The sequence below is a fragment of the Aulonocara sp. 'chitande type north' Nkhata Bay genome, linkage group LG3 (assembly GCF_057382095.1).
Source record: "Aulonocara sp. 'chitande type north' Nkhata Bay isolate Kocher_YH1m ecotype deep benthic linkage group LG3, A_spYH_male_GT1.1, whole genome shotgun sequence".
NCBI classification, from domain to species: domain Eukaryota; kingdom Metazoa; phylum Chordata; class Actinopteri; order Cichliformes; family Cichlidae; genus Aulonocara; species Aulonocara sp. 'chitande type north' Nkhata Bay.
In genome coordinates this window covers 75,036,163-75,051,310 of record NC_141346.1, presented here as the reverse complement: position 1 = coordinate 75,051,310, position 15,148 = coordinate 75,036,163, and the positions used below count along the sequence as shown (strand labels likewise).

The 15,148-nt window shown below is 42.2% G+C and overlaps 2 protein-coding genes across 2 annotated transcripts in view; both read left to right on the top strand.

The window, feature by feature from the left end:
- The window catches only part of LOC147337028 (uncharacterized), a 642,403-nt gene that overhangs the window by 488,574 nt on the left and 138,681 nt on the right, over positions 1-15,148 (top strand). Inside the window, exons 21-24 of the mRNA XM_086286246.1 lie at positions 7,687-7,860; positions 8,800-8,976; positions 11,645-11,821; positions 13,851-14,027. Of these exons, the coding sequence (XP_086142372.1) occupies positions 7,687-7,860; positions 8,800-8,976; positions 11,645-11,821; positions 13,851-14,027 (705 nt within the window). The remainder of the gene's footprint in view (positions 1-7,686; positions 7,861-8,799; positions 8,977-11,644; positions 11,822-13,850; positions 14,028-15,148) is intronic.
- On the top strand, positions 4,129-6,053 carry LOC147337034 (protein NLRC3-like). The gene is made up of 2 exons (XM_086265879.1): positions 4,129-4,153; positions 4,195-6,053. Exons 1-2 carry the CDS (start codon positions 4,129-4,131, stop codon positions 5,997-5,999), a joined length of 1,830 nt encoding a protein of 609 aa, XP_086122005.1. The 3' UTR covers positions 6,000-6,053.

Sequence of the window (15,148 nt, the reverse complement as noted above, 5' to 3'; positions counted from 1 at the left end):
CTCTTTGCTGAGTGTTTAATGTTCATCTATTGAAGCCTGCAGACACACCCACACATCATCTGATTTGTTTTCAGGGTTGTTTTCTGTGTGTTGGAGTTGGAGCAGAAACCTGCTGCAAGATAATGATTGATCAAATTAATATCACACAAGGTGCAGCAGCTGACCTTTGACCTGTGAGCTTCAGCCTCTTTGCTGGTGTGAAGTGTTTAATCTGACGCAGTCTGCAGACACAGACGACTGCTGACGGAGAAGAAGCAGAGGATTTTCTCTGTTTCTACACTCAAAGTGTAGGCTCAAAAGGCTCAAAATGTGGTCATAAATATTTTGTACTTGTAAAAAAGATTTGTAGAATATGGCAGAATATGTGCCGGTGTTTTAGCAAAGCAGCTGATGTGGAGTGAAGCCACGTTAATGACAACGTGTACAACCATTGGAGATGTGAGCAGGACAGACGGAACAACTGACAGGAAAAGTGTGGACTTTATACCAGTTTTTAAATTGTGTTGATCGACCACGTAAAACCAGAGTTATGATAAAAATATCTGCAATGTTTGGTTTTCTTCCTGAATACTGTCGTTGTTTATATTTACTGCAGGAAGAAACGGTAAAAACTGTGTTTTATAAGGAAAACGCTTGAAAGCCTGTGAGCAAAAACAACACCAACCCCCAACCTTTCCTATTGGTCGAAAAATGTACCATGTCGACCAATCAAAACATGGCAACACGGAGTGACGACGGTGTTTTGAGATGTGAGAGATTTGAGACGTTTAGAGCAAATCTTGTGTAGTTAGAGTGTAGTTAGTGTGTAGTGTAGTCAATAGTGTTGTTGTGTGTGTCAGAACAATGGTTTACAGGTGTTACAGCAGTGATACATCTGCTGCTGTCAGGCCTGCAGGTATCAGGCTGTTGTTCTCCTTCATCTCATAGTGGACAGAAATTATTTTTTGGAGTGGCACAAATAATTTGTGTGGCATCAGATTTGATGCAGAACAGCTGATTGTTCTGTAAATAGTTTGAAATGTTTATTTAAAAAAAAACACCTTGGCTGTAGTTTTAGGTAAACAGCTGCAAAAAACTCTGTTTGCATAACTCAGTTACTTTTTTGAAGAAGTAACTGTATAATTAACTGCAACATTGGTCATTATTTACTGTATTTTGCAGACAGAGTTACAGACTCTCTCCCAGACCACAGACTCATAATACAAGTCAGAGCTTTTTAAAAATGGAAAAAATAAAGTTGTGTTTTCAAAATTGGAGTTCAAGTTATTTTTCCTTCCAATAGTGTTAACATGCTACAGGTCACGAACAAGGTTGTTTTTTAACTTTCATTGTAAGTGGGATAAAACAGTTAATTAAAAGTAGTTTAACAGAAATGTAAACGCTGTAAATTGATTATTTTAATAAACATGTAACTTGGATGGATTCGACGCTGGCGTGACCACAGTGCACACGTCTAATGTCGCTCACAGTGGATCGCTCAGGGAGGTTGTGTGTTCGCTCAGACAAGTGAAACATTAGAGGGAACATTGCTTGTAAGTGCAAGCTTTAAACTCTCATGGATGAGTAAAACTCATTAGAAACACTGGCGAGCAGTGAGTGAATAACAGGTCTGACAGCAGCAGCAGGGACGGTGCTGTCATAGTTTAATGTGGAGTCTGTTTGAACTCAAACACTGAAGAGCAAAGAAAAGAACTTTAATGGTTCTGGGTCCCTTTGACCAAGCACTTTGCATTTTTTGTATTATGGTTTATGTTCTGGTTCATTTAGTCTTATTTATGCTTCTTTGAGTTTCTTATACTTCCTGTTTAGTTCCTTGATCATTAGATTCCCTCTGTGTCTCTGTGTGCCTCTGTGTCTCTGTGTCTCTGTGTGTCTCTGTGTGCCTCTGTGTGTCTCTGTGTGTGTTTGTGTGTGTTTGTGTGTGTTTGTGTGAGGCCTGGTGCTCCATTCTATATTTCCTCAGCCTGTCATGTCTCTCTTGTCTCCTCTTTCCCTCACTCACTCTCGTCTGCCTTTCCTCCACTCCTCTGTCAAGCTCACGTGTCAGTGTTGCGTTCCTTTGTTTGCTGTTTTATTGTGAAAGTCTTGCATTCTTTGTTCAGTGTGTTTCATTTTTCCTGTGAAGGTTCTCAGTCATCCAGGTCATCGTAGTTTAAGGAGCTTGGAAAGAAAAGCATCTGGACTTCTATAAGTTGCTTGAAGATGTTTCGCCGTTATATACGGGTCCTACCCTGTCTGCATTACGCAGCCAGTTCAACTAACCCTAAACCCTAAACTAAGAGTTCTTACAGACACGAGTTAAAAAGCTGCTTTTAGTGTGTGATCAGAGTCCAGGACTGAGAGCAGCAGCAGAGCTGATGGATGATGAATTAGGAGCGACCGTGGCTCAGGGGGTTGGGAAGCGTATCTGTAACCGGAAGGTCGCTGGTTCGATCCCTGGCTCTCTGTCCTGGTCGTTGTGTCCTTGGGCAAGACACTTTACCCGACCGCCTACTGGTGTTGGCCAGAGGGGCCGATGGCGCGATATGGCAGCCTGGCTTCTGTCAGTCTGCCCCAGGGCAGCTGTGGCTACAACCGTAGCTGCCTCCACCAGTGTGTGAATGTGAGAGTGACTGAATAGTGGTATTATAAAGCGCTTTGGGTGCCTTGAAAAGTGCTATATGAATCCAATCCATTATTATTATTATTATTATTACTTAATGGAAGAAGCTTCTCATTAGCAGTGAATCAGTGTGTGTGCAGTTCTCTGCAAACAGCAGGAAGAATTAGTGTGAAGCTTTAACTCTGCTGATCCCCTTTGAATCCTGGATCAGCTGAAATGTTTAAAATGTTGTTCACACGTGTTGGACTGACTGAAGCTTCCAGTCACAGTGAATCAGTGTGTGTCAGTGAATGCATCGTGTGTACTTCAGGCTCCATCTAGTGGACTGATAGCAGAGCAGCTGATGGCAGCTTCCTCTGCCTCACACTGCTGTCTGACTGCATCCAGCTGACACTGAGATGAAGCAGGAAAGAAGCAGCTGATATTTGGACAGCACACATGATGAAAGGAGGATTTCAGCTGATGTACACATGAATGATTTGTGTTTCCTCTGCAGGTAGAAAGTGTGTGTGAGCTGATGTGAATCATGTGACCTGGTTTCTAGGTCACATGACAGGTCAGAGGTCAGCGACTGTAACTCAGTTCCTCCTGTTAATGTGAACTCACTGAGTGTTTGTGGTTTACCTCTCAGACTGACTGAAGATGATGATGGAGGAAGAGGAGGACAGAGCAGAGTCTGCAGGGTCCAGCTGTCCGTCTGTGAGGAGTGACCGGTCCAAAGGAGACGTTCCATTCTTCAGTGGTGAACCTGGAGCAACGAGGTCAGAGAGCTGTGATGACTCCTTTACATGTTTGTGTTTCCTGGATAAATATGACCTGAAACATCCTCAGATTGTTACAAAGATTCATTAAAAAGAAAACAATGAAAGAGAAAAGATCCAAATGTTCGACTTGGTCATTTGCTGTTTGTGGACAGTGATGCTCATATCTGTGGGGAAAGTGTGACCTGAGTGGGTTCATGTTTGTCTTTAAAGAACAGAGCTGCTCTGATTCTCTTTGTGTCTGATCTGTTAAACAGTCTGAGAGGTCACACAGAGACCCAGCAGCTAAAGCCTGGATCATATTGGCTGCTGTTACTCCATCAGGACAACACTGAACCACAGTGGTGTGGATGTAGTGGATAAATCCCACCATACTGATGCTCAGAGTTAACCACAGGGAACAAAACCAGATGTTACCTTCAGATTGTGACCTTTGGAGTGGACGATGCAGATTTCAATAGAGAATAAATGTTGTTGTTTTTCAGCTGTGAAGAAAGAATCAAATTTTCTGAACTTAAGAATTTATGATGCTGGAAACAACATGGAGACTATAACACAACATTTCCACTGTGTTCATAGAATGAATGTAAAACTGTCAGACATTCATTAAATATGCAAAATGTCTACAGAAGCATCAGAGGGTCAGACGTGAAGCACTCAGTGAGAATGAAGCAGGAGGAGCTGGCTGACCGTCTGCAGAGCAGTAAGAGGATTTATCTAAAGATTAAAGCTGCTGGATAAATGAACATTTTCCAGAGATGGAAGATGGAGCAACATGTTTTAAAGATTAGTTCTTTTTGGAATTGAGTGTTTATTTTTCTTCTCATTCAGAACTTCAAGCTGCAGTTTGTCATCGTAACCTTAAATCCACCCTGAAGAAGAAGTTCCAGTGTGTGTTTGAGGGCATCGCTAAAGCAGGAAACCCAACCCTCCTGAATCAGATCTACACAGAGCTCTACATCACAGAGGGAGGGACTGCAGAGGTCAATGATGAACATGAGGTCAGACAGATTGAAACAGCATCCAGGAAACCAGACAGACCAGAAACAACAATCAGACAAGAAGACATCTTTAAAGCCTCACCTGGAAGAGATGAACCAATCAGAACAGTGCTGACAAAGGGAGTGGCTGGCATTGGGAAAACAGTCTTAACACAGAAACACAGCCTGGACTGGGCTGAAGACAAAGCCAACCAGGACATCCAGTTCATATTTCCATTCACTTTCAGAGAGCTGAATGTGCTGAGGAAGAAAAAGTTCAGCTTGGTGGGACTTGTTCATCACTTCTTTACTGAAACCAAAGAAGCAGGAATCTGCAGCTTTGAAGACTTCCAGGTTGTGTTCATCTTTGATGGTCTGGATGAGTGTCGACTTCCTCTGGACTTCCACAAAACTACAATCCTAACTGACCCTAGAAAGTCCACCTCAGTGGATGTGCTGCTGATAAACCTCATCAGGGGGAAACTGCTTCCCTCTGCTCGCCTCTGGATAACCACACGACCTGCAGCAGCCAATCAGATCCCTCCTGACTGTGTTGGCATGGTGACAGAGGTCAGAGGGTTCACTGACCCACAGAAGGAGGAGTACTTCAGGAAGAGATTCAGAGATGAGGAGCAGGCCAGCAGGATCATCTCCCACATCAAGACATCACGAAGCCTCCACATCATGTGTCACATCCCAGTCTTCTGCTGGATCACTGCTACAGTTCTGGAGGATGTGCTGGAAACCAGAGAGGGAGGACAGCTGCCCAAGACCCTGACTGAGATGTACATCCACTTCCTGGTGGTTCAGGCCAAAGTGAAGAAGGTCAAGTATGATGGAGGAGCTGAGACAGATCCACACTGGAGTCCAGAGAGCAGGAAGATGATGGAGTCTCTGGGAAAACTGGCTTTTGATCAGCTGCAGAAAGGAAACCTGATCTTCTATGAATCAGACCTGACAGAGTGTGGCATCGATATCAGAGCAGCCTCAGTGTACTCAGGAGTGTTCACACAGATCTTTAAAGAGGAGAGAGGACTGTACCAGGACAAGGTGTTCTGCTTCATCCATCTGAGTGTTCAGGAGTTTCTGGCTGCGCTTCATGTCCATCTGACCTTCATCAACTCTAGACTCAATCTGCTGGAACAACAACAAACAAGCTCTACATGGTCTAAATTATTTAACAAACTAAAACTTCAATCTCTCCACCAGAGTGCTGTGAACAAGGCCTTACAGAGTCCAAATGGACACCTGGACTTATTCCTCCGCTTCCTCCTGGGTCTTTCCCTGCAGACCAATCAGACTCTCCTACGAGGTCTGATGACACAAACAGGAAGTAGCTCACAGACCAATAAGAAAACAGTCCAGTACATCAAGAAGAAGCTCAGTGAGAATCTGTCTGCAGAGAAAAGCATCAATCTGTTCCACTGTCTGAATGAACTGAATGATCGTTCTCTAGTGGAGGAGATCCAACAGTCCCTGAGATCAGGAAGTCTGTCCACAGATGAACTGTCTCCTGCTCAGTGGTCAGCTCTGGTCTTCATCTTACTGTCATCAGAAGAAGATCTGGATGTGTTTGACCTGAAGAAATACTCTGCTTCAGAGGAGGCTCTTCTGAGGCTGCTGCCAGTGGTCAAAGCCTCCAACAAAGCTCTGTGAGTACATTTGTACTCATGTCTTTACTTTTAACATCCAACTGTGTCAGTAATTTATTTCACCAGGCTTTCTGTCTTTGTATGAATTTGTATCCTAAAGTTTTGGGATTTCTCCAATACAACTGTGACCTCTTTGATGCCTCCAGAACTCGAGACGCTGGATTCACCATAAACTCTGATCATCACTGCTGCTGTTATGTTATCAGTCTTTGTTTAAACACTTAGGCTGCATGTGCCTGATGTTGTGATACTTCATATTCACATGCATGCTCCTAGATACATTTCTACTGCAGGTCTATTTTTAGTCACAAATGTTGGTGAAACACTTGCGTTTACATGCATGGTGGGTCCTGCATTAAAGAAAGCATTTGAATTACTCAGTGAATCCTGGCAGCCAGAGAAACATCCTTAGTTCCACTTTAAATTAAACTCTGCTTCGGTCTTCCACAGTGTGTTTGTTGTTTCTTTGTTGTTGTTGGCCTGCTCTCTCCTCTCCCTCCAATCTGGTTGCAGCAGATGTTTGTCCCTCCCTGAACCTGCAGACTTGGGTGCAGCACCTCAGTTCATCTTCAGTCTGAAACCAGCTGTTGTAGCTATATCCCCTCAAGCACACCTTCCCTGGTCATCTCTGCTGTGGTTGCTATAAAATTTAATCTTGATTTTAAAAAAAAAAGAACAAAAAACCTCAAGTCAGACTTGATGCCATTTGTTGGCAGCATGGTGCCTGTTTGTCTTTGATGAAAAACTGCAGCACAGTCTAAAGCAAACCTTCTGACTTTATTGACTTTATGCATGTATATATTCTTCCTGTTCACCTTGGACACACAACAGCTCTCTGTTTGTTGTGATTGGATCTAGAACAGCCAACATATCCTAATCGAGATGATTTCTAAGGTGGTATCTGGGAGGAAAAGTTAAGAATCAGATTGGATGGCCTGTACTGTATGATGGCCTTCATTGCACCACATTGATAGCCATGCAGGGTGGTTCACTCCTTGGGCAAAAAGACCAAGGAGTGAGCCACCCTTGGTCAAAGCTTGGTCATTCAAGCTCACTGTTTTCCCCTTGTTGGTAGCTGGCCGGTTAGCCGCTAGAGCAGCGACCCGGAACCGAACAGCAGAAAATGCACAACATCAGGAAAGATGAGGAGAAAAAAGAACTCCCCCCAGACTGAGCTCCAACAGGGAGATCAGTTTGAGAACAGAAAAATATGACCTTAGCGCAGAGCACATGAAAACTCTTAATGTGCCATAGAAACACATGACAAGCAACAGGGATGGGTAAAAGGTGAGAGACAGCCGGTGTAGACAGCACATCCGGGCCTGCAGCATTTGCGCTGGTCCCCTCGACCCACCGTCTGCACCGGGAGGGGATAAGCATGCTTAGGATGGGAAGGAACAGTCTAAACACCGTCTGTTATCAGGGTGAGATTTGTTATGTTCAGCTCCAGCCTTGAGACCACAGATGGCGCCGGTATGTTAGCCGCATGAAATGATGGTGGCTTTCTTTGGTGTGAACAACTGACTCAGAAGGTGGAGCAGGTGGAGCTTACAAGGAGTAAGTGCTGCTATAGAAGAAGAGTTGTGTTTTAATGAAGCTATTTAGTTAACCAATAATTGTATTGCATGCTGGCGTTAAAAAAATGTTTCATTTGACTGATTTAATTAATTTGTTTGTTTGTTTTCTTCCAGACTGAGTGGCTGTAACCTCTCAGAGAGAAGCTGTGATGCTCTGTCCTCAGTTCTCAACTCCCAGTCCTCTAGTCTGAAAGAGCTGGACCTGAGTAACAATGACCTGCGGGATTCAGGCTTGAAGCTTCTGTCTGCTGCACTGCAGAGTCCACATTGTACACTGGAAACTCTCAGGTCAGGATCCAAACATATCATTAAATGATATTATTGTATAAACAACCAAACTTTATAGAATTGGCAGGTGAACTTTTCTTATCTTTGGATTGCTTAGGAGATTCTTAATTACTGTCTGTCACTGTGGTTTCATTTGTAAAGCCACTTCTGCTGCTTTCATTCATTTGGAAGTCCTGTAGCTGAGTTTGGGAGAGACTAACAGCCTCGGCAGCAGAGGGGAGAAAGGCTGTAACACCACCACTTTACTCTGTTCTACCTGTCACATCATTTTATCAGGAAACAAATATGCTCATGTTTTTACTATGTTTGTCTTGAAGATGTAAGAAGATCACATGGTGCTTTTTATTATTGTGTTGGTTTGTTTCCGGTCTCTTGGATGGAGCCCAGCTGTGCGTGGCCCCTGGGCCTGTGGTCAGAGTGTGTGCTGGATAATCCGGCCCAGGATGAGGCCAAACTGACATGGGATGAAATGTCTGTCACATATTTGAGCCCAATTTAAAAACATCCTCCATAAATATTGAATAATAACAATAATAATAAAGGGTCAGAAGATGACTTGTTGCAATGAAAATGAGCTTGTAGTTTTTCTGCTTTAATAATGTGACTGGAAAAAGGTGTTGGACTTCAAATATGTCCATTTCTTTCACACTTCACCTTTAAAAGTGAAGCCTTGTTGTTCCTGGAAGGAAAAACACGACTTTTTCAAGTCTTTGTCCTGTTTTTATGATAAATGTACGACTTTAATGTGAAACATTCAGAGTTTTTTCTCTTGTTGTGTTTGTTTGAAGCTGCTTCCTGTTGGCTTCAGCTGTTTGGAGTTTCCATTTTCTAAACTTCTACATTCTGAACCTTCTTCAGCTCTGAACAGATGATGAAACACTGAATGATTTCAAGCTCACACTTTGTCTAATATACTTACATCTTTCATTCTTTATACAGATTGTGGGGCTGTGGTTTGTCAAAGATCAGCTGTGATTATCTGGCAGCAGCACTGAAGTCCAACCCCTCCCATCTGAGAGAGCTGGACCTGAGTAACAATAACAACCTGCAGGATCCAGGAGTGAAGCATCTGTGTGGTTTCCTGGAGAGTCCAGGATGTGGACTTGAAACTCTGAGGTCAGTCAGCATGTTTTAGTTGTGCTGAGATGAATATGATGTGAAAGTTGTGCTGACACTAAACTGCAGACATCAGGCTGATATTATACTGATCCACACTGAGGATCTTCATGGTAAAGTCTGTTTTCTTCTTCTCTGGTTTAGTCCATTGACTGCAGCAAAACAATGTTCACATTTCAAACAGTGAGACTCAACGTATGGCCCGCGGTCCACACCTTTCCTGATTCAGAGAGAGGGGACCCAGATTAACTGTGTAGCTTCTTCCTCACAGTTCTAAGTATCAGACACAGCAATGAATAATCCACAGCTGACTGTCTTTAGCAGGTCAAAGGTCACGGCACACAGCAGACAGTGGGAAATATTATAATTCTGATCATTTATCAGCACATATCCATATGTATAAAAACAAAGCTGACACTGTGAGACTTGATCAGAGGTGTGATCATCACAGCAGAGGCCTTCGTGTCAAAGTCACTGAGGATCAAACAGAAACACATGAAGCACATTTTCCTCTTCTGGCTTTTTATAGCAGATAAGCTTCAAAATCTTCTGCAGTCCATCAAAAACTGAAGCAAACCATGAATCAACATGTGAACATGAGCTGATGCTGCTGAAGTGAAGCAAAGTTACAGAGGTTTGATTACAGACACAGCTGAGAGTTTGTAATCTGTCATCATTTTAAAAGGTTTAAATTTCTTCAGTATTGAACAGCAGAAATGAGGCTTTGTTTTCGGAGGCCGACAGCAGTGAACACAACAGCAGACTGGTGCGTAATAAGCAGTGAATAATGCAGGAAACAGATTTTTGAAGGTAAACTGTTCTTGAAGTACACTGAGAGAGAGAGAGCTGTGCAGGAAGTAAAGGTCAAAGTCAGAGAGAATTCATGACGATGTTCATCAAACGTAAAGCAGAGTTTGGATCTTCTTCTGCTGCTGCTTCACTCAGTTTTGGTTGGAGACAGATGAAACCTGCAGCTTCAGGATCTGTGAGCTGTCCACTTTCAGCCCCGACGGCGTGTCCGTGTACGTGCCGTCGAGTGAACGATCCACGCTCTGTGTTTCCATCTTTGTGTGTTTAGCTGCTCTCATTTACTGTTTTAGCTGTTTGCTGCTTGTTAAAATACTTTTGGGAGCTTTAACCTGAGATTCTGGCAAAATACATTTATATTAAAAATCGATTCAGGATTGAATGAATCAACATCGCTTTATTCAAATTAAAACCATTTAAATAGGAAAATCCTTTTTTTTTTTTTACAGCCGCCTCTAATGCTGGGTAATGTCAGCTGGTCCATGTGCAGCTGGCTGTGAGGCTCAGGGAGCGTCTACAAAGTGCAACACTGAAAGAAAATCATCCATAAATATTGAGTAATAACTGGACTCTCATACAGCGAGACTCAAATGCCTTTAAACATCAGCTTATCCTGCTGATCCAAGTCCAACACTGAGTTTGTAAAAACATGTTTGTCAATCATTTTGTTTGGTTTCTGAGGAAAATGATTCAATAACTTGCTGCTAATACTCAACATTTCATCATATTTCCTCAAATGAGTGTGTGATGTTCTTTCAGTGTTGCCCTTTGTAGACGCTCCCTGAGCACTGGTCTCACAGCCAGCTGCACATAGAGACCAGTGTTGTTAGTCCAGGTCAGAAGATGACTTGTTGGAATGAAAATGAGCTTGTAGTTTGTCTGCTTTAATAATGTGACTGGAAAAAGGTGTTGGACTTCAAATATGTCCATTTCTTTCACACTTCACCTTTAAAAGTGAAGCCTTGTGGTTCCTGGAAGGAAAAACACGACTTTTTCAAGTCTTTTTCCTGTTTTTATGATAAATGTACGACTTTAATGTGAAACATTCAGAGTTCTTTCTCTTGTTGTGTTTGTTTGAAGCTGCTTCCTGTTGGCTTCAGCTGTTTGGAGCTTCCATTTTCTAAACTTCTACATTCTGAACTGTTAAGATCTCCCAATTCTTTGAATCTTTGTGCTGAAGGAAGGACAATACTCGGTGTATAAATGCTCAATCAACAATCCTTTATTTCCATACAATCCAACATTTATGAGCATAAGCCATCCAGATGGGGAGACATGCATGAAGAGGGTCACAGCAAATCTCAAAATGGTGACGGGTTACTCAGCTTCTTATAGCCTCTAGTGGCCCCCACCTAGTTGTAAAAGCCTAAACATTCACATTCTTTCTCTGTTACGGCGCCTAAGTTATGAACTCGGCTCCCTGTCTTTCTGCTCTCTGTAAAGGTGGGGGTATGGAATGTGGTCTGTCTCTTCTATTATCAGCACAAGGTCCTCTGCATACAACATTCTCTTCATGATTCAGCAGTATGAAATGTCAAGAAACAGTGTAACACATTCACAGCAGATCAAGGGTACAGGGTAATGCACACCTGTCTAACAAATCCAAAAGTGGTCACATTCGTTTAACCCAAAAATATAATGGAAACTAAGCTACATACACAGCACACAATCTAGACTAAAGGATATTATATGACCTACAGCAGTTAACATAATTCAACTACTTTAACTAAAGATATAAGATAACATATGATTCAGAATAATCTCACAGAAGCTTCTTCAGCTCTGAACAGATGATGAAACACTGAATGATTTCAAGCTCACACTTTGTCTAATAAACTTACATCTTTCATTCTTTATACAGATTGTGGGGCTGTGGTTTGTCAGAGATCAGCTGTGATTATCTGGCAGCAGCACTGAAGTCCAACCCCTCCCATCTGAGAGAGCTGGACCTGAGTAACAATAACAACCTGCAGGATCCAGGAGTGAAGCATCTGTGTGGTTTCCTGGAGAGTCCAGGATGTGGACTTGAAACTCTGAGGTCAGTCAGCATGTTTTAGTTGTGCTGAGATGAATATGATGTGAAAGTTGTGCTGACACTAAACTGCAGACATCAGGCTGATATTATACTGATCCACACTGAGGATCTTCATGGTAAAGTCTGTTTTCTTCTTCTCTGGTTTAGTCCATTGACTGCAGCAGAACAATGTTTGCATTTCAAACAGTGAGACTCAACGTATGGCCCGCGGCCCACACCTTTCCTGATTCAGAGAGAGGGGACCCTGATTAACTGTGTAGCTTCTTCCTCACAGTTCTAAGTATCAGACACAACAATGAATAATCCACAGCTGACTGTCTTTAGCAGGTCAAGGGTCACGGCACACAGCAGACAGTGGGAAATATTATAATTCTGATCATTTATCAGCACATGTCCATATGTATAAAAACAAAGCTGACACTGTGAGACTTGATCAGAGGTGTGATCATCACAGCAGAGGCCTTTGTGTCAAAGTCACTGAGGATCAAACAGAAACACATGAAGCAGATTTTCCTGTTCTGGCTTTTTATAGCAGATAACCTTCAAAATCTTCTGCAGTCCATCAAAAACTGAAGCAAACCATGAATCAACATGTGAACATGAGCTGATGCTGCTGAAGTGAAGCAAAGTTACAGAGGTTTGATTACAGACACAGCTGAGAGTTTGTAATCTGTCATCATTTTAAAAGGTTTAAATTTCTTCAGTATTGAACAGCAGAAATGAGGCTTTGTTTTCGGAGGCCGACAGCAGTGAACACAACAGCAGACTGGTGCGTAATAAGCAGTGAATAATGCAGGAAACAGATTTTTGAAGGTAAACTGTTCTTGAAGTACACTGAGAGAGGGAGAGCTGTGCAGGAAGTAAACGTCAAAGTCGGAGAGAATTCATGACGATGTTCATCAAACGTAAAGCAGAGTTTGGATCTTCTTCTGCTGCTGGTTCACTCAGTTTTGGTTGGAGACAGATGAAACCTGCAGCTTCAGGATCTGTGAGCTGTCCACTTTCAGCCCCGACGGCGTGTCCGTGTACGTGCCGTCGAGTGAACGATCCACGCTCTGTGTTTCCATCTTTGTGTGTTTAGCTGCTCTCATTTACTGTTTTATCTGTTTGCTTGTTGTTGAAATACTTTTGGGAGCTTTAACCTGAGATTCTGGCAAAATACATTTATATTAAAAATCGATTCAGGATTGAATGAATCAACATCGCTTTATTCAAATTAAAACCATTTAAATAGGAAAATCCATTTTTTTACAGCCGCCTCTAATGCTGGGTAATGTCAGCTGGTCCATGTGCAGCTGGCTGTGAGGCTCAGGGAGCGTCTACAAAGTGCAACACTGAAAGAAAATCATCCATAAATATTGAGTAATAACTGGACTCTCATACAGCGAGACTCAAATGCCTTTAAACATCAGCTTATCCTGCTGATCCAAGTCCAACACTGAGTTTGTAAAAACGTGTTTGTCAATCATTTTGTTTGGTTTCTGAGGAAAATGATTCAATAACTTGCTGCTAATACACAACATTTCATCATATTTCCTCAAATGAGTGTGTGATGTTCTTTCAGTGTTGCCCTTTGTAGACGCTCCCTGAGCACTGGTCTCACAGCCAGCTGCACATAGAGACCAGTGTTGTTAGTCCAGGTCAGAAGATGACTTGTTGGAATGAAAATGAGCTTGTAGTTTGTCTGCTTTAATAATGTGACTGGAAAAAGGTGTTGGACTTCAAATATGTCCATTTCTTTCACACTTCACCTTTAAAAGTGAAGCCTTGTGGTTCCTGGAAGGAAAAACACGACTTTTTCAAGTCTTTGTCCTGTTTTTATGATAAATGTACGACTTTAATGTGAAACATTCAGAGTTTTTTCTCTTGTTGTGTTTGTTTGAAGCTGCTTCCTGTTGGCTTCAGCTGTTTGGAGTTTCCATTTTCTAAACTTCTACATTCTGAACCTTCTTCAGCTCTGAACAGATGATGAAACACTGAATGATTTCAAGCACTTTGTCTAATAAACTTACATCTTTCATTCTTTATACAGATTGTGGGGCTGTGGTTTGTCAGAGATCAGCTGTAATAATCTGGCAGCAGCACTGAAGTCCAACCCCTCCCATCTGAGAGAGCTGCACCTGAGTAACAATAACAACCTGCAGGATCCAGGAGTGAAGCATCTGTGTGGTTTCCTGGAGAGTCCAGGATGTGGACTTGAAAATCTGAGGTCAGTCACATGTTTTAGTTGTGCTGAGATGAATATGATGTGAAAGTTGTGCTGACACTGTGGATCAGTAGGCCCTCAAACCTCTATACAGGAAGTCTGGTTCTACTCTTGGTAGAACTTCTGATCCCTGATCCTCTGAGTCTGACTCAGTAAATAATGAATTATCTTCACTTCACATTTCAGTCAGGTCAGATTTCATTAGCACGTTCACTTTAGCATAATCCATTTTAATCCAAACACCTTTCTCTTTAAACTCTGTTTGTCAGTCACAGTATATCCAGTACAATCCTCTTTTTCACTGCGTCACACACATTCAGAGATCAGAGTGTCCTGTGTGTGCTCTCATCCACTCACACTCACTCTCATATGGCTGAAGTCTGTTTGTACACAGGCTGTCAGCTGGCCTGAGTTAGGCCTGTCTCTAAAATCATTATTTTATTACTTTTATTCTGATTCATCAAAGCCAAACTCAAACATATTTATATTTACTGATTATGTTCTCATCAGTAATTAACAGTCAGTACATTCAGATATGAATCATAATTGAGTGTTTAACATATTATCACAGATGGACTGCACAGAAGATCTCTTTTATGAAGAAATTGTGAAAGTTTGTCCAACAGTGGGAAACATTTCAGAGAACATCTCAGAGAATATCTGTGAAGCAGAAACGAAACATAATAATAGAAGAAAAGCCAAATAATGATCCAAATCCTGCTCTGAGACTATCAGTGTAAAGGCTTCCAAAGACTGCTCACCTCTCAGACTTACTTAAAGATGCTGGTGCTGTCCACAGATCAGCTGACCTGCTGGGTCTCCATGATCAGCTTTGTTTCTTGGAGATAAAGGCTGAAGCCTTTAGAGCTTCAGTTCTCCAGAGCAGCAGGATGTCTGAGGTCCGCAGAAACACAAAAACACAGCAGCTAAAAATAGTTGTTCAAAGAAAACGAGGTGGGAGCTGCTGATTCCTGAGCTTTGATACTGGATTAGCTTCAGTAGTTATTCCAATCACTGCTGTAGGAGCTACATTTAGTCACAGCTGACTGTCTTCTTTGAACAATCACAATGACTACTGTTCTAAAAAACAAGCACACAAAGAACCAATGAGAGTGTAGAACATG

Coding starts and splice junctions, on each gene's coding strand:
- LOC147337034 (XM_086265879.1), top strand. CDS start 4,129: ATGGAGCAACATGTTTTAAAGATTA. Junction 4,154..4,194: donor GCAACATGTTTTAAAGATTA/GTTCTTTTTGGA, acceptor CTTCTCATTCAG/AACTTCAAGCTGCAGTTTGT.